The 18698-nt window shown below is 40.9% G+C and overlaps 1 protein-coding gene across 11 annotated transcripts in view; it reads right to left on the reverse strand.

The window, feature by feature from the left end:
• Positions 1–248: 248 nt before the first annotated feature.
• The window catches only part of LOC117263858 (sodium bicarbonate cotransporter 3-like), a 66947-nt gene continuing 48497 nt past the window's right edge, over positions 249–18698 (reverse strand). For 8 of the 11 annotated variants that reach the window (XM_033637547.2, XM_033637544.2, XM_033637548.2 and 5 more), the window contains 13 exons: positions 14717–14850; positions 14301–14546; positions 12073–12178; positions 11740–11901; positions 11090–11203; positions 10734–10895; positions 8488–8739; positions 8277–8345; positions 7866–8039; positions 7521–7658; positions 6603–6703; positions 5507–5623; positions 249–3569 (listed from right to left, as the gene is read on the reverse strand). In XM_033637547.2, the coding sequence (XP_033493438.1) occupies positions 3488–3569; positions 5507–5623; positions 6603–6703; positions 7521–7658; positions 7866–8039; positions 8277–8345; positions 8488–8739; positions 10734–10895; positions 11090–11203; positions 11740–11901; positions 12073–12178; positions 14301–14546; positions 14717–14850 (1857 nt within the window). In that variant the 3' untranslated portion in view covers positions 249–3487. Of the gene's footprint in view, positions 3570–5506; positions 5624–6136; positions 6186–6602; positions 6704–7520; positions 7659–7865; positions 8040–8276; positions 8346–8487; positions 8740–10733; positions 10896–11089; positions 11204–11739; positions 11902–12072; positions 12179–14300; positions 14547–14716; positions 14851–18698 lie in introns of all 11 variants that reach the window. The other 3 variants (XM_033637551.2, XM_078175653.1, XM_033637550.2) reach the window with 2 other exon arrangements.

An 18698-nucleotide genomic window follows, 5' to 3' on the forward strand; every position in this document is an offset into this window, starting at 1 on the left:
TGTGCCATTTTAACAATGAATTAATACATCTACAAAATACATGAATGCATTTTAGAAATTGTATTTAAGTTTGCATGCTACATTTAGTTTTTTGTCGATCACAGTGTGGTATTTGTACACAAAGGAAATTTCCTTTGGTATCATTTCTTCCAAGTGGTGCTCAGTATCGTAACGTTAGTTCTTTATGGTTCCTTCCTGCAACTTGACAGTGTGGTTTTACAAAAGACAAAAGACAAGACAGAGGAAAATCACCATGTATTCACTTTTATTGCTTTGCACTGATCACTCATGACAGGAAAGTCATCATTCTGGCTAACAACAGGTCGCTATGTGCTTCGCTGATGTCATGCGTCTGTACATCAGAACAAATACATTTTTACTAAGTGACGACAGAGTGTAAAATCTCCACCTTTTTGTTGTTGACATAGTTGATCCACCTCTTGAAGCTGACATATGTATAGCTGACATATGTATAGCTGACATATGTATGTTGAAACTGATGTCATGTTACAGTAGTCTATGTTTTCATCAAAATAACCAAGCTCACATTTTACTTTTTATATCAAATGGTCCATATGTGTATGGAAGTCATCGTGAAGTACGTGTGACCGAATTCAAATTTAAGGTTTTTAGAAAAAATATGTCATCAACTTCAGTTTTGATGTTGATGGTACAATAAATTGACATTCACTGATCATTTAAAAAACAAAAAATAGTACCTCAATATCAACAACTTTTAAATGTGAGCAAATGCTAGAGTTGTGACAACAGTACACACACAAACAGTTTTAAGAGTAACATTTGTAAATGGAGGCTAAAATTACATCGTTTGAGTTGGTAGCTCACGCTACGACTTTCACACAGACGTGGAATAACACTACAACACACATTAGCCTCTGTGATGAGCCGTGTACTGGTTCACTCTTGTAAAGTGATGAAGGTCTGTCTTTGGCATGTGTGCCATTATATGTGTACCTGTACATCTGTTCTGAACACTTAAAATTATCAGTACAAGACTTGCACATAAAGAGCTTCGACAAGGCACGTAAGCTATTGTCCGTAGAGTCACTGTAGCTACACACAGACAGAGCCAATGAAATAGACACAAAAATCATTTCACAAATTATTCTTTGCCTGAATATGAGTCAGGTTCATGAGTCCATACATTGCACAGTATGGGATACTTATTGCTAAAACAGGACCGCACTTAGCAAAATAAGAACAACTTCATAGAATATTATAGTTTTTACATTTACTGTAGAAATATTTTGCATAAAATGATTTCCAACGCTAAACATACCAAATTATCTTACACCACACATGCGCACACACACACGTGCACGCACACACGCACGCATACACACACACACACACACACAATTACCATCAATAATACAGACAGTATAAAAACCGGTGCATCTAACTGGGGTCAGGAATATTCTTTCTTTTATTTTGCACCTTACTATATTTTATGATTTACAGCATTTATTAAAATAGTTGTGATATCAACGATGATAGTAAATACAGTCAACTAATTATCACTGCCTTTTGACAAAAAAAAAAAAAAAAAATCAAGTGACCAAGTCAGAAATCATTAAAGATTCCTGAGTTGTTTAACTGACATTTGAACAACAGCTCTATTAGAGTTGGATCAGTGTAAAGATTTCAAACCAGTTTGTTATTAAGCTGAACACCAGTCTGGACTGGTGTAATGAATTTTATGTGGTGTCGCACTTGACAGAGCATTATGCATTGAATCCATTAAATATGCATTTCTGTCACATCATGTAAACAAACCACATCCATATCAGCTGTTTGCTGTTTGTTGGACCAAACCTCTTAAAACATCCTGCGTTTGTGCCTTTTAATCAGAAAACATGTTTTATATTGTTATATTTACTGAAAATTACATACAATAGCAATGGTCATTGAGCAGAAACATCCAGCTCCCTGCCAATCCCCCTCCAGCTAGATGCTACCTTATTTTGTTGTTGTAGTGAAATAAGAAGGTGTCGTCTCGGTAAGTCCTTATTTCAACTTCACGAATCAGCCGTTGCTCGTCCGCTGCTGCACTTTCAAGGCAAGCCACAGGAATAAATAGAAACAGGGCTTTTAAGAACAGTTTAGCTCTGAACAGTGCATTGTGTTGCTCGACTATGTCTCCTCTTGTCACCCTAAAAATCACACAAACTTTCTAGCAAATAAACACAATGTGCGCAACTCTTTCCCTCTCCCGCCAGTAAACTGTTCACAGCACTGTCAGACACCAGTGGCTCCGTTGGTCTGTTTATTAACAAAATATTATATTAATCACACTGTCATATTGCTTATTACTAATGCAATACAAGTTGTGTTTACTTTTAATTTACCAGAACATGTCATAATGAAAATGCCAATTCAGCCGGTTTGCATAAAATCAAACTGGTTTAAGCTTGTACACCAGACCAGACCGACAAAACCAGACACTGACCCAACTCTAAGCTCTATAGATACGGTGGGAGGAGGAGTAACCTTTTTATGAACACACTAAAATCCATTTTAGGTAAGAAACTATACTGGCAAAGTGCTTACTGTACAGTACAGACTTCATATGGCCTCTGAAGTAGGTAATGTTACAAATGAAAAGAACACAGTATACATACATACATTAACAATGTTTCTATAAGAACACATACAGTATGAACAGTGAGGTTTACAGTGAAAACTGACCAACTTATGAGCAGCAATATTAATACTGAGTGTTCCCCTGCAGACAGGAGAGATGAACCATGATCAAATTCTACACAGATGTATGTAGTATAATAGTAGTGTGATGTCGTAGTTTTGATCTGAATGTACCTCTGTTTTGGTTTGTGTCATTTGCTGTGCCAGGCTAATTATGAAATATAATCGGCTGGCGCTGACAGTACCTGAATGGCTTTAATCAAATGAGTTTGAAGCTGGTGTAGTTAGGTGAAGAGTCTTAATATGACTTTAAATACATGTGAAAAAACAGTGCAGCGCAACTCATGGTGTATGAGCTACTAAGAAAATGTACAGTACTGTGACCAGCTTAAACATTAACAATAAAATTGAAATTAAAATGTTCAGTGGGCTAAAAGTAAATTTTAATTCGCACAGTCCAAGATCCTCACCAGTGAGGCCCCTTCCTTTGGCATCTGTGGTTCTGATGTGTGACAAATTGCAAGGTTGAGAAAGTTCCAAAACAGTGAGCGTCGGTGGGCAGTAACAGCCTTCGTTGCTTGGAGATGTGCGCTCTGCACTGCGTCATGGCAGCCACCTGTGCATGTGCTGCACACTTCAAGACTTGAGTGGAGTAGGACTCACAGCCCCGGGGGAGCTTGCCTGCTGCCCCGACAAAAGGAACCCCGCAGGCAGGTTGTCCTGCTCCAGTTCTACGCCCCCTTTGCCACTAAGATGGTGCTCGTCAGCGGGGTAAAGTGTTGTGTGGGAGAAGGTATCGAGAGGGGAGGAGGGCCTCCATTTATCACAGGAAGGTCTCGGTAGTAGAACCCCCTCCTGGTGAATCTGGGCTGACGTCGACTCTAACGCAGGCCACCTTTTCCTGGCTGTTATACAGAGATGGAGAAGACAGAGGCAAGATGAGCGCTTGTGCTAGTTTATGGTGGTGCTGAGGGTGGAGAGTGACTGCAAAGAGGAGTGATAGTGCTGAGAACAAAGACTTTACCACCTACAGCACATGTTGATGATGAGGGCTTATGTGAGGACTGTGTTAAAATATGCAGCTCTCAGTTAAAACTATTCAACTTGTGTTAAAATGTTCATGGATTTCCTCAGTATGTATAAAAGATTTCCTGTCAGCATACTCAAGCTAACATCTTGAGGAACTAAAGGAGACCAGAACAAACCTTTCTCTCTGTTTGTACAGATTTAGACGGTAATACCCAACACTCAACCTTTCGGTCCTGCTTAATATATATTGAACTGATCCCCTGCCGTCCAGGAAGCTCTGAGCCTCAGTCTACTTCACTACAGTATACAAATAATTTTACAGAGTCATAAAACTCAGCAGTCCCTAACAGAGAATGTTATTTTTGTCAACATTATATAACCATATCAAAGGAATACTTCACCCTTCAAAATGACTTTTATGTATCAATTACTCACCTCAAGCTGAATTTGTTAGGAAAACTTTTTTTGCAACCCTCCTCAGAAAAACGAAGAATCCAAAAACTGAGAAAATTCTTGATTAACTTAAGTCATAGGGGTCCACATCTAACAACAGTGAAACTATGGCAAATAGATTGTTTACAAACTCTCACACAACTTGCGCAGCATAATCCAAGTGTCATTTGATGTGTTTACAGCTGGATTTTAACTTCAGTGTAATGTATTTGGGAAATGTGCAGACTGGACTAACAAAGCAGGACAGATGTTTATTACAAATACTACTAGCAGGTTCTACAAAGGTAATTACTAGGAAATGGTTGAGTAAAGAGTCCCCAACAACCTCTGAATGGACAGAACAACTGACTTTTTCCCTGAGACATGCAACTGAAAATGTGAATATTGGAAAGATGGAAATCTTATTTGACTTTGAAGTGATCTAATTCATTTGGTGAATCTTGTTTTGTCCCCTTTGGCATGGGGACATGCGGAATGGATAGTGGCTCATGGATGACTGGACAATTTTTCCCTCCCTGGAGGGGCTCTGGATTTTCAGGGGTCAAGGTTGGGGATCATGGGGACCTTTGTGGTCTTGAGAGACGATAATGGACACGGAGGACGCCTTGTCAGTGACTCTGCAGTATTCCTTGTGTCTTCTTATTTTCTGTTTTGCTCAATGCTGGGCATTTCACCTCTGCCTATGATGTCCCTGCCTGTTGTGGTTTTTGTACGCTCTTTTCTTTTTGTAAAAACTAGTAAAAGCCAGCCTTCAAGCCACACACTGACAAAAACAGTAACTTTACCTCTCTGAACACAGGAGCTGCTGGTCTGCCTTGGCCTTGATTGGTTGATTGTTTGTGTTTTGATCAGTTCTGGTTTGAGTAGCACCAAAGTCGCACAATACTCGACAAAGTAACTTATCGATTCAGTAGTAGACCAGCAGCTCCTGTGTTCAGCAAGGTAAAACAATAGGTTTTGTCAGTGGAGTTTGAAGAGAGCATAGGTGAGATTCACTTTTAGCTCACTTTCCTGTCGAAAAAGTGCTGTCTGTTTGGGAAGCTCTGAGCATACGACTGGATCAATGACATTTGGGTTATACTGCACGAGCTGTGTGAGAGTTTGTAAAAAGGATGTTTTGATATAGTTTTGCTGTTGTTGATCGCTGTCCGCTATGACTTCAGTTCATCGAGAAATGTCTCCATCTTTGGATTCTTTGCTCACTGGAGGCATACGACAAAAACAGTTTTCTTCAACAATTCATTGTAACATGTGATGAGTCATTGATATACAACTGGTCATTTTGGGGTGTGCAGTATTCCTTTAAAGTAATGCAGTTGGGAGAGGGGCTCTGGAAAACCCCAGGAGATGGCATAGCTACCTTCCACTACGCTTCACAGGTTGGACACAAGACTCTGCACTCGAGTTCACTGCTTTCCACGCTGCGGTTTTGGCCATTTCATCAGAGATATTTACAACCAAGGGGTCAGAATGAGAACTACATGCAAGAAAAAACGCAAACACACACAAACATAAACCCAAAGAGAAGACAGGCATGTAGACAACAAATCAGTGGGAGAGGTTCAGTGCAGGACAGTTCAAACAAGCAGACACAAACATGCACACAAATCAGAGATTAAAACAAATCAACGGCACAAAAAGGCCACACACAGTATGTTCCACATTAACATGTACCAAGAAATGTGTGCCTTTTGCATTAGAGGCAAAAGTTATGTGTCATGATGATTAGATTGTGTACACATTGTTAGTTAGTTAGACAAGGATGGCTTTATTTCAACAGGACAAAGGTTTTATCACAGACCATTTACCCTCAAAATACAAAAAAAACCCCAACAACACACAAAGCTGCGTGTTTTAAAGCCAGTGTTTGTTTCTTTTAAATAGCTGAGGACAGTTTGGGCCATGCGCTAAATGTCTGAGTATCAGTGTGGAGGGTTAGAAAGCAGCCATGTGGGTCAGATGTTTTCCATCAGACACACAACCCTGCTACCTCTTCTTCCATTGGGAGGCTGTGGGTCACTAGTCCTATGCTGTATGATCTGTTCAAGATGGACATAATAACACACAGCTGACCACCAGTGTCAGAATTACCATTACAAGTTGTACATGATGCATCAGAAAATGTGTTTATAGCTCCAGTTTATTATTTACTTTTAGCTTTATTTTTTCCTCAAGTTTTTAGATCATATATACCATAAAGACATTTATTAGGGAGGAAGAAAATCTTTTGGGAAATTTTAACATTTTACAGCATTTTAAGTCATAAAAATGGATTTTACAGCCTCATTAGTCAGATCATAAAAAGCAAATATAAAGACTAAGTTCTTGTGGTGTGATATGGTACTGTATAATTAAATGTAGAATACGCTCGATGCTTCACTGAGTATTTTAAATTAAATGCTGCTTTACATCCCAGAGCTGGACATTTAAGTGCATTTATGGGCTGCACCACTCACCTCCCTGAGAGTGTTTTCACTGGGATGTTGAGCCGGTTCGAGGCTTCATAGCTGACCTTCAGTCCCCTCTCCTCTTCCTCCTGCAGTCTGGACTCTTCTTCCTGAATGAAAACAGCATTGGAGTACAGCCATGACTGCAGTGAGGCAGGTAAAACACTGGTGACACTTATTTTTCCTAAATCATGACATTTCTAATAGTCTAGTTCTTCAGATTTGGTTTAAAGATATTTTATGGGCATTTTTTGCCTTCAATTGATAGGATAGTGAAGTGTGAAGGGAGGAGAGAGGGAGGGACATGCAGCAAAGGGCCACAGGCTGGAGTCGAACCCGGGCCGCTGCGGCAACAACCTCATACATGGGGCGCCTGCTCTACCACTAAGCCACCGACGCCCCAGACTGGGTTTGATGAGATTGCGCTGCTTTACATACATACTATTTACTAACCTTTACTTGTTTATAAAGCTTTAAATGACCTTGCTCCTCCATGCGTCAGAGATTTTCTTTCATTTGATGTTCCTGCCAGATCACTAAGGTCCTCCACTGCTTTTCTTTTACATGTTCGTCATGTGTCCCATAAGAGCACTAATGAGAGACCCGTCTGTTTTTATGCCTCTAAACTGAAACTCACTGCCTCTGGTAAGCTCTTGGTAACTCAATATTGTTATACTGTAAAACATTTAGCAAACAACTGTCTGCTTGGTTCTGTAACCAAAGACAAAGTCTGAGTGAATTCAGTTTAGATTTTCTCCAATGTGGACGTTGAGGTGGGTCAACGCAGTACAGAAACGGTTAAAATCAACAAGCTGCTATGGTCAACTTTTTGATAAAGAATGGAAAAACTAAACTTTTCTCACTGTGCTATTTAATTACAGTTTGATTTTATTAAAACTAAACAAAAAAACATGAAATGAGTTTTACCAGCTTTTCTTGTGCTTTCTTTTTCTTGTCGTCCTCTTTCTTCTTCTTGCTTTCTGGCATCAAGTCATCCAGCCAGCTCAGCTCTCTCTTTGTGAAGATCAAGTCTAGAAGCTTTCGCACAAAGACCAGCGCCAGAACCTTGAGACACACAGACAAGGAATCTTTTATTACAGATCTTTAATAACATCACAAAATCTGAATCAAACAGAATAAAAGCAGTACACTGGAAAAATATTTAATATCTTAATTTCATCTGACACCAAACTAAGCATAAATTATGTATCGTGGTGATATTAGAAACTTTATTTAATCCCATTACTATGTGACAGTCTTTGAGGTCATTACCATCATGGGAAACACAACAGCTGCTGCAGAGGCCTTGATGACCCAGAGCAACACCAAACAGGTAAGCTGCACTATGGTGAAGATATGGACCTTCCACAGCGGCACGTAGCGCAGATAGATCAGATCAGGCTGGTGCTTGGCAGGCATGCCGAACAGCTTGATTCTGTCAAAGAACTAAAGAGAAAATGAGAGCCTCAGTGAGAGCGATAAGAAATGCAAATGAAAACGAAATGGAATTCAATACATTATTCAGAAGAGGGAACATGTTCGACAAAAGCTTTTACGGATTAAAAATTACGATCAAAGGTTTGGAACTACAAGGGGCAAACTTATCTTTACTAACAGCTCATGACTACCGTTGAGAATAAAGAGGACACGCTATCTTCAAAGACCAGCAGAGTAGAGTCTTACTTGAATGCCTTTGAGGGAAGAGACACCCATGTAGAGAAAGACTCCATACAGGACTGGCATAGGAATAAACTGTGAAGAGCAGAAACAGTAATTCACCTTACATTTCAGAAAAGGTGATGGGATGTATAAGTGTGTTAAAAATAAATGCAGCATAAATAAGAATTAAATTCAAATTCTTACTAGTATTATGCCACTGTTTCCTGTATCTCACCTTGAGCACTGAGGTCATGAAAACGGAACAACCCATGAGGACAAAGATCATGAATCCAGTGACGCGCTGCTCCCGGATGCCCAGAAACTTGGGCTGCTCTCCCGGAGCGGAGCAGCCAGACTCCACCTTTAGGCTGTTAACGTGGGAGATGGAGAGGACGGTTGCAGCTACGAACCACGGCAGGCCCATAATGGAGCACAGGCCCAGCATAACTGCCACTACCAGCAAATCCAGGTGATAGCCACAGCCCTTCTGTAGGACACACAGGGAGAGAAAGAGACAGCAAGTAAGTTTGAGAGCCAGCTAAGCAGTTATGAGTTTGTCCCTGTGGAGGGAATGTACTAAGAAAAATAGAATTACAGAAAACAAGATTGGAGAGCATGTCTAAAAAATTTAATATGCCCATCTATACTTGGAATACTGAGCTTCAAACGTTTGCTTTATGCATTTTAAAAGGTGGACTGAATTTATTTTTAAAACTGTAGAACCCTGAGGCATAAAAATACCCCAGAAATAAAGCTAAAAGAGATTATAGTTGAAGCGTTTCTGTGAGATGAACACAGCAGAAGGACAGACAAGAGAATATGTTAGCTTCAACCATAATCGAGGATGACAGAAAGGGAGAGGACCGATGAGAGATGACTGAGCTACAGAGGGATAAAGAGGACTGTGAGTGCAGATATAAAGACAGAAAGTTGGACGCAGCAGAACCAAATTTAAAATAAAATTAGAATGAATTATATCAGACATTTGGTACGTTAATAAATCGGTTTAAACTAGGGCTGTACCGAATGTCATTTTTTACATTCAAAGCCTTTACAGAGGTTTTCGAATAAAGCTTTGAATGTCTGTCCTCTTTTAAGACAACTTCACCCTTAAAAAAAAACACTGAACAAAATTCTCAATTCCAATACAGTGATTCATACAATTAAATGAGTAAGTCTGTCTCTCTTTTATGACATCAACTCTTTGTAATGAATGCATTTAATTTATGGTGCTGGTAGACGGCCCTGTTGGTACAGGTGCGTGGCTCCCTTTGTGTGCAGCAAGTGGGAGAGATAAGTGAAAAAGTTGTTTCTGAAAGGCCAAACAGTGACAAATACAAACTGAAACAGAATATTTCTTTACATAAAACATGAACTTGAAAATCTGGAGTCTTTTTTTCAACAAATGTATTCAGTCTTGGACTTTCTAACACTCTTATCCATTCTTTTTTGTTTCTATATAATGGCTTTTTAAAACACATACATACATACATACATACATTATTTTAAAAAAATAATTAATAAAGAAGAGTATCACGACTAAATATTTTAAACATAACTACATCAAAATCTAAAATGTTTAAACAATAATCATATTTCTGACATCACAGTACTGAGTGAAATTTAGAGAGAATGATGAACACAGACATGAGTCAGTATCAGTCATTAATCCTCTCCTCTGCTGCTGAGGTGATTCACTGCCTGCAGGTACAGCTGGTAAATTTTAAGATAAAAGTTAAACAGTTAGACTACATACAGACAGCTTTTGTTTTAGCTTGTTTGTAACAATACCTGAGTTAGCACTATGTAAAACATAACAGCAGTGGATGAGAGACTGCGGACAGAGCAGATTAAAATATTGCTTTCTATGTGCTCATGCTTGTTGGACAGGTGTATTGATAAAATAGTGGCTGTTACTCACTAACATTTTATTGTGAGTTATCTTCACTTTGTCTCCATCGTGGCCTCTCTTCTCTGCTGGCCGCTGACTTAACTTAACTTAACATGTGTGCTTGTGTGTATGTGAAGGAGTTTAGCCCCAACACAGAGAGCAGAGGAGAGGCTGCAGCATGATAATAAGATCCGACAAAACAAGCTTATCAATAGTCCCAGGACTTGTTTTGTACCAGGTTACGGTACCCATTCCTAAATCACACGCAGCCACCACTGGATTCTAATTCTATAAACAGTATAATACTAATAATGTGAGTATAGCCTGATCTTTATCTGCAACTGTGCATAAATACTGGGTTTAAACACGTGAAAAAATATGTTGATTTGGAATTTGAACGTCAGCGTCACGAACAAAGCTTCAAACTATTTGATACAGCCCTAATGTTTGCACTGCTGGATATAAAGGAAGGGATAGACACCGAAGACATAAACAGAAAAGACAATCTAGGATACTTCCACTTCAGACAACCTGTGTGTAACTCTGAGACACAACACTGCCAAAAGTAAACCTCCACCGGCCACGCTGACCTTGAGCTTGTGCTCCTTGCGGTTAATGATGACTGCAGTGATCTGCTGGTCCATAAAGATGAGGATGGTGCAGAGCAGGGCAGGAAGTGCTGCCACCAGCAGCGTCCACCAGGGATTTCCTCCCACCGGGTCCATCAGCCAGCCTCTGTGCTTTGAAGTTGGCTGCAGGGAAAAGGCACGGTGGGATACATTTAATATATTAGAAAGTAGATGATATGTGTGTTTTAAACTTCTAGGTTAAGACTTTGCTTAGAAGAAAAAAGAATAACCACCTTACAGAGAATGTAGAGAGGTCACCTTGTCATTTGAATATTCAGGCATATAGACAGATAAACATGCTGGAAGAGATTGCCTACCTCAAAGCGGTCAGGGACCTTAAGTTTAGGAGAAGGGATCCCCATTAGATAGTCCACCAACACCATGATCATGATGGTTATAAACACAGCAAAGTCGCTGATAGTGGATCGCACCTACACAACACACATGCACCAACAGTGTATTTATCTATTATTTAGGAATTGCAGCTGAGCATGCATGCTATTTTCTATGTCACTCATACACACACAGCAAAAAAAAAAAAAAAAAAAAAATAGAACAACCACAGTCTTTAACTTCAGGTCACTGTCAAGATTCACTAAAGTAGTTATTACATTCACGTCATCAGTGAGAGCATAACAATTGAGACAATACCAGCACCTGCCTACACAGAACACCAAGTGATAAAAGACTAGCTGGTACTGTGTGGGAGGATGCAAGAGGATCTTTTCTTCCTGTACATGAGACTGCTCCTGTATACTAATGACTGACAAAATGTAAACATTTACATAGCGTGGGAAGCTTTAAGCTGAATTTACATGCTGTCGCAAGAACACCATGTTCAGATGTGCATTTATCAATTTTTATATTTGAATCAGCGACATAAAACATTCTGGATTTTATGGTGTTAAAAGCTGAGTTTGTGGTGCCGACAACAGCATAACAAGAGGACACATATCAAATGTCTTACCCTGGTGGGAAAATATCGCTCTGTCTTGAACTGTTTAAGGAAGGAGGATAGGAAGAAGGTGGTGAAGAAGAGGATGACGGACCAGAAGAGAACATCTGGGATGTAGGGCCCATGATGCCCACAAGCAGGACCCACAAACGACCCATGGAGTGTCTTACACATCTGGAGAAAATGGAGTGAAACCTTAGTATTGTTGTATGAATTATGAAAATCTGGTCCAGTACTGCTAGTAGTGACAGCCTATCCACAGTTTTAGTAGAGGTTGCATCAGTGTTAATCCTATACATCCTGTACATTTAAGTGTGAGTGGAGATCACTGTGTTCTGGTCTCACCGAAACATTCAGGCTTTCCCATGGGATAGAGTCTGGGCTGTATCCTGTCCGGTTCCACACCTGCATCACTTTCTCTGAGGCATTGACTGGTGGAGAGCACTGACACCTGGGGACAAGAGAACAAATGCTGAGCAAAGTACATATGCTTAAGGTGAAAAAGAGTTTGGTTCATTTTAAAGTTAATTAAAAACAGGCTGCAGCAAAACTGCTAGAATCAGTTGTTTTTAAATTTGTTATTTTGCAAGGGAGTAATTTTCATTTCAGCTCTGGGGAGGAAACGCACTGGGAACAGCTGAAGCCACTACAATTAAAGTTTTCCAAAACAAGAGCAGTGTGTTCTTATGGGGGTAGTATTTACGTGAATCATACACTACTTTATATAACCAGTTAGCACTTCGAATGACATCCTGACCTGAAGAGTGTTTTAGAAAAGAGATGTGTTTGCTCCAATTCTAAAACAGTACCAATGGTTATCAGTTAAATTTCCTATTTTGTCACTAAAGAATGATTTAACAGATCAAATGCATTACAGAATACATAAATATTAATAATGAAACTGTACATAGTAAATATGCCAAATGTAGCCAAATTGATAAATCGCTTCTGGGGTCATGAAAACATAGACTGGAGATGAGACCTGCACTATGAAGCAGCTTCGGCATATCCTTTGGTTATCTGGCTTCACTAAGCCAAACAACTGCAATCATGGGAAGCAGTCATACAACAGTGGTTATCAACTTGGTAAATCAACCCCAATTTTCCCAGTCTAGCCATGACATGAAACATAAATATGACATAAAAGGGGCAGTGTTTGTAGAATACAACCACTTGCACAAGTGGAGAAGTCTACTGTACAGTAAAGTTGCAGCTGTCAAATGCAAGAAGGATATCTGGCAAAAAAATCCATGACTGTATGAATATGTAAGTTAATAGGTTTATAATATCACTGCCACATCATTAGGGCACAAGTAGGGTTGGGTACCTAACTCTGTACTTTTAAGGGTACTGACCAAATTACGTTGGTACTATCAATCCATGCATGTTAAATCCACTGGTGCCAAATTTCTGTACCTATGAGCACATCTGGATGAGAACGCTAGGTTCAGACAGCAGGTGGAAGCACCAAGAAGCACCCCGAAGCTGGGATGCAGTCAGCATCTTTCCATGGCCGATACAGAGCTCTGCAGAGCTCCATTGGCTTCCCAGCAAGCCAAAACTATTGCTGCAGTACTGGTAAGTTTTGGCGTCTGGCCTATTTTCTTTTCTATATTATTTTAGAAATACCCTAGTATCTCTTCTGTTTATCTTTGGTACAACAGAATGAATAAAGTACCGCAGATCTGACTATATTACATTTGCGTATTCCATTAAATGAATCTGTTGCTTGTATATATTCTTACAGTGTGTATGAGAATCTTCTTTAAGCTGTGACCCCGGTGGTGTTAAACGGACTTGGGAGCAAATGATAAAAAATAATAAAGAGAATTCAAAGCAGTAAGTTGGCTGACTTTCATATCTTTTAAGTACAACAAGTACAAGGCTTTAGTGCTTGAATCCATCTCTGTTGTAGGGTGAAAATGAAATAAAGAAGACATGAGGGGGCCCTCCTACACAGGAGTACACTCCTGCTGAGAAGCTGGCCCTCTGCAATAATGAGGGATGCCCATTATTGGAAATGGTGGAAGCGAGCATCTCATCAGACCCTGGTGGAAGTGGCAGCTCCCTACTGACGAGAATCTATATCTATCATATAAATAATCATCAGGGAAAGCCAAAGGGCTTCCCGGTCTCTAACAATCTTGCCCCTGATTGCACAGTAGGTAGCGCTTTCATACATGTTAATCCGCTATCTCGGTAACCAGGACACTGTACTCTGATAGGAAGTGACCCAGGGTTGAACCTGAAGTTATCTCGCTAATCCCAAATCCTGCTTCATAATACAGTCCTCTGGTTAATCTTGACTCTTCATTGGGGTCTAAAATGTAAGAAAAAATGTCTGCCTACCAAAAGACAAATTATTACAAACAGAAAATCAGCAAAGTGGTTGTTACTCGACAAGATGATAACTTTGTTTTAAGTTACCAGACAACGATATGCAATGGCCATGTTTACAGCACGCTTGATGTGCAACAACAGCAACAGAGCTGCGCCGTTCTTCACAACAAGAGCTCCCACAAACTTTAAGTACAAAGCTTAAATTTGAAATTAGCTGAAATCTTAGTACTCACGAATACAGGGTAAGGTCGTCCAAGTCATTGTGCATGTTTACAGGGTAGTGTTCTCCCAAGTGAAAGAGCTTCTCTAGAGCCTCATAGATGAAGATGATGCAGATGAGTGCGGCAAAAGCCTCCTCTGTGAATCGGGTGATGTAGCAGACCAGGGAGCTAGCATCCGTGGCCACCAGAACCAGACACAGGAAGGCCGTCCATAAACCAATGGTGGTCCGCAGTGACAGGTAGGACAGGCCGTAGTCACTGGGAAGGACAGACGACAGGTCACATGGAGAACAGATACAGTACAGGTATAATCATGCACATTAGGCCCAACTCAATTATTGGAATCCGTACGAAAATAATGTAACCAGCTGTATACTGTTCAGACTTTTTTAGTCAATACTTTTTTAGTCAATACTTTGAATACTCACTTGCAGAACTTGAAGAGGATCTTCTCAAACACTAGAACAGGGCCTGTGCTGCCAAGAATAGTTAGTGGCTGGCCTGCGAAGAGGGAGTATGCCACTCCTGTCAGTGATGCCCCAAACAGAGACTCTATGGCACTCTGTAGACACACAGGAGAGGGAGGGATTGAAGGAGTGAGAAAGGGAGCATGTGGGAGGTGAAACCATCCAAAGGAGGACAGAGAGGGAAAGACTGAAGGAGAAAAGAGAGAGGCGAAGAAGAGATCCCAACCAGAACACAGTGAGTTTTGATTAAACAGACATTTTGGGCTGCGTCCGAGATATTCACTAGATAAACTGTCTGAATGTTTCCACCCTGCTGACTGGTCTGAAGTCATATCTGTGTGTAGCCCTCGCCTGCTGAGTTTACTCAGACGCATCACACACACCAACACACAGACAGTGCCTATGCCAACAGTCCCTTTTCTAGTAAGGACATCTGAGTAGAAAGGAGAGAGGGGCAGACAGAGAGAGACAGGGAGTGATAAGAAGAGAGACACTATGTAGCTACCAGTGTGATAAAAGATTAGCACTCGGGAGGCTGAGTAATCATCATATCCCACTTTAGACAGTGAATTAAGACCTCACGGTAAAAGACATCCACCTAAATGAGTATGTAATAGCACGGTGAAGTGGTTTGAAGGATGATGGTGCTTTCTCTTGACACACTAGATGACCTGCTTTAAATACAGATAAACAGGGTAGTCAGAAGATGTATTTCTCATGGAGAAGTAGTAAATATGGTTATGACTGGGGTGGACTGTATGCAGATCACATCTGCATTTAACCACCACATTAAAGACTGTATGTATGTACATAAACATAAGTTTTACAATGCTAAATATCCTGGTTACATCACATAACTCCTTTGCTTTAACTCGAGGATTCTGGGGAACTCAGGGTTTCACTGTCGTTCAGTCAGAATACCATCACAACATCCATTTTAAGTGCCAGTACAATACTCACTACATTCAATTATAGACTCATACACTGCCTGGCCAAAAAAAAAAGTCGCCACCTGGATTTAACTAAGCAAATAGGTACGAGCCTCCTATTGCATAATTACTGCATGGGCGATTATCTTTCAGCTGGCAACAAGTTATTTAACCCCAACTGGTGCAATGAGTTGCTTCTCATTTCCTAAACAACCATGTCGAAAGACACATCCCGTGGTCGTGGAAAAGATGTTAGTCTGTTTGAGAAGGGTCAAATCATTGGCATGCATCAAGCAGAGAAAACATCTAAGGAGGTTGCAGAAACTACTAAAATTGGGTTAAGAACTGTCCAACGCATTATTAAAAACTAGAAGGATAGTGGGGACCCATCGTCTTCGAGGAAGAAATGTGGCCGGAAAAAAATCCTCAATGATCGTGATCGGCGATCACTTAAACGTTTGGTGAGATCAAATCGAAGAAAAACAACAGTAGAACTCAGGGCTATGTTTAATAGTGAAAGTAAGAGCATTTCCACATGCACAATGCGAAGGGAACTCAAGGGATTGGGACTGAACAGCTGTGTAGCCTTAAGAAAACCACTAATCAGTGAGGCTAACCGGAAAAAAAGGCTTCAATTTGCTAGGGAGCATAAAGATTGGACTCTGGAGCAATGGAAGAAGGTCATGTGGTCTGATGAGTCCAGATTTACCCTGTTCCAGAGTGATGGGCGCACCAGGGTAAGAAGAGAGGCAGATGAAGTGATGCACCCATCATGCCTAGTGCCTACTGTACAAGCCTGTGGGGGCAGTGTTATGATCTGGGGTTGCTGCAGTTGGTCAGGTCTAGGTTCAGCAACAGTATGTGCTCAAAGAATGAGGTCAGCTGACTACCTGAATATACTGAATGACCAGGTTATTCCATCAATGGATTTTTTCTTCCCTGATGGCACGGGCATATTCCAAGATGACAATGCCAGGATTCATCGGGCTCAAATTGTGAAAGACTGGTTCAGGGAGCATGAGACATCATTTTCACACATGGATTGGCCACCACAGAGTCCAGACGTTAACCCCATTGAGAATCTTTGGGATGTGCTGGAGAAGGCTTTGCGCAGCGGTCAGACTTGGTGAAGATCTTGGTGAAAAATTAATGCAACACTGGATGGAAATAAATCTTGTGACATTGCAGAAGCTTATCGAAACAATGCCACAGCGAATGCGTGCCGTAATCAAAGCTAAAGGCGGTCCAACGAAATATTAGAGTGTATGACCTTTTTTTTTTTGGTGGTGACTTTTTTTTGGCCAGGCAGTGTATATGACAGCCAAATTAGCTCTTCCTAAGTCCCACCCCTTTTGGCTCTGTGCTGTACTAACAGCTGAGCAAGCTTGGAACCCAGCAGAACCTCTGTCAACTTTCCCCTTTCCAGTGATACTTAGATATGTGCTGAGCTTGTCTGTGTCGAAACGAAGAACAAATTTTAAGATGGTTAAAAGGTGTCACTGGGGGACTGTCACAGTCTTGAAGGACACACGACACTGTATTTAGTCACGTCTTAAAATCTTTGCAAAACACTAGCTAACTAATTAGTTAGTATACGGCTGAGCTAAATCACGAGGAGACTCCCTAATATCAGATCAACAACTTAGGCCAGGTTTGCTTCCTCTTTATTTCTGTGGTAGTGTTAATGAGATCTGGTTGGTTGCTGACACATTTTTAAGATGACTTGAACTGTTGTTAGCTAAACATCCTTTGATTATATAGTCTCTGTAAGACAGTGGTGCCCCAAAGTAACTAATGTAACTTTCTACAGTAAAAAAGAGACTAATGTAAGGTCGGTAATCCTCAGAAGGGGAAAAGGGGACATAAACTTGGCAGTGCAGTAGCAATGTTGACTCTTAGGCCCTGTTTAGACGACAACGGTTTCTCTAAAAATGGAAAAGTCTGTCCTTTGCGTTTTAAAAACCTTCTGCGTTTATATGACAACTTTATTGAAACGATCCCCGTTCACACGGAGCCGCAAAATCTACTGGAAACGCTGTAGTATGCACGCCAGGCCAATTGGTGGCAGTGTAAATTTGCAAAGCAACACCACGGCATGCGCCTGCGCTGAAGCGCCTTCCTCTACAACGCGGTGATTACAAACCAAAACAAAGAAGACACAATGGTGAAAGCACGCACAGATAACTTTGTCTGGATGGACAACGAGGTGGAGTTGCTACACTAACAGATCTACACTTCACTTCAAACCAACAGGGTGAGCAGCACCAACAGAGCTCGGCATTGTTGTGACGGTCGACTTTTTTTTTGGAAACGGCAGCGCCTCCGTTGTTTCGCAAATGCGCATTACGGTTCCAGTCACTAGGCATGCGTGAGAAAGTCGACTGTCACAACAACAATGCCGAGCTCCGTTGGTGATCTGTTACTGTAGCAACTCCACCTCGTCGTCCATCCAGACAAAGTTATCTGTGCATGCTTTCACCATTGTGTCTTCTTTGTTTTGGTTTGTAATCACCGCGTTGTAGAGGAAGGCGCTTCAGCACAGGCGCGTGGCGTCATGCCGTGGTGTTGCTTTGCAAATTTACACTGCCACCCATTGGCCTGGCGTGCATACTACAGCGTTTCCAGTAGATTTTGCGGCTCCGTGTGAAAGGGGATCGTTTCAGTAATGTCGTCATATAAACGCATACGTTTTTTAAAATGCAAAGGACAGATTTTTCTGCTTTTAGAGAAACCGTTGTCCTCTAAACAGGGCCTTAGGGTGCATTCACACGAGGATAGTCCAGGGGACTTGGTTCGGTTGGGCAGGGAATACTGAAAAATTTTACACCTTTGTTTGGTTTGGTTCACTTTCACACTGCACTTTTCAAAGCGGACTAAACTTCCTGGACAGTGTCACGCAGTTACAACAGCTGCTCATTTGGAGGCGATATTGACCGAAACGACCACTGCCCAGGAAGAAAAAAAGAAGTAAACGCGGCTCATCAATTGGCGAGGATTGAAAACGGAAATCCATC

The sequence above is a fragment of the Epinephelus lanceolatus genome, chromosome 16, assembly GCF_041903045.1.
Source record: "Epinephelus lanceolatus isolate andai-2023 chromosome 16, ASM4190304v1, whole genome shotgun sequence".
NCBI lineage: Eukaryota > Metazoa > Chordata > Actinopteri > Perciformes > Serranidae > Epinephelus > Epinephelus lanceolatus.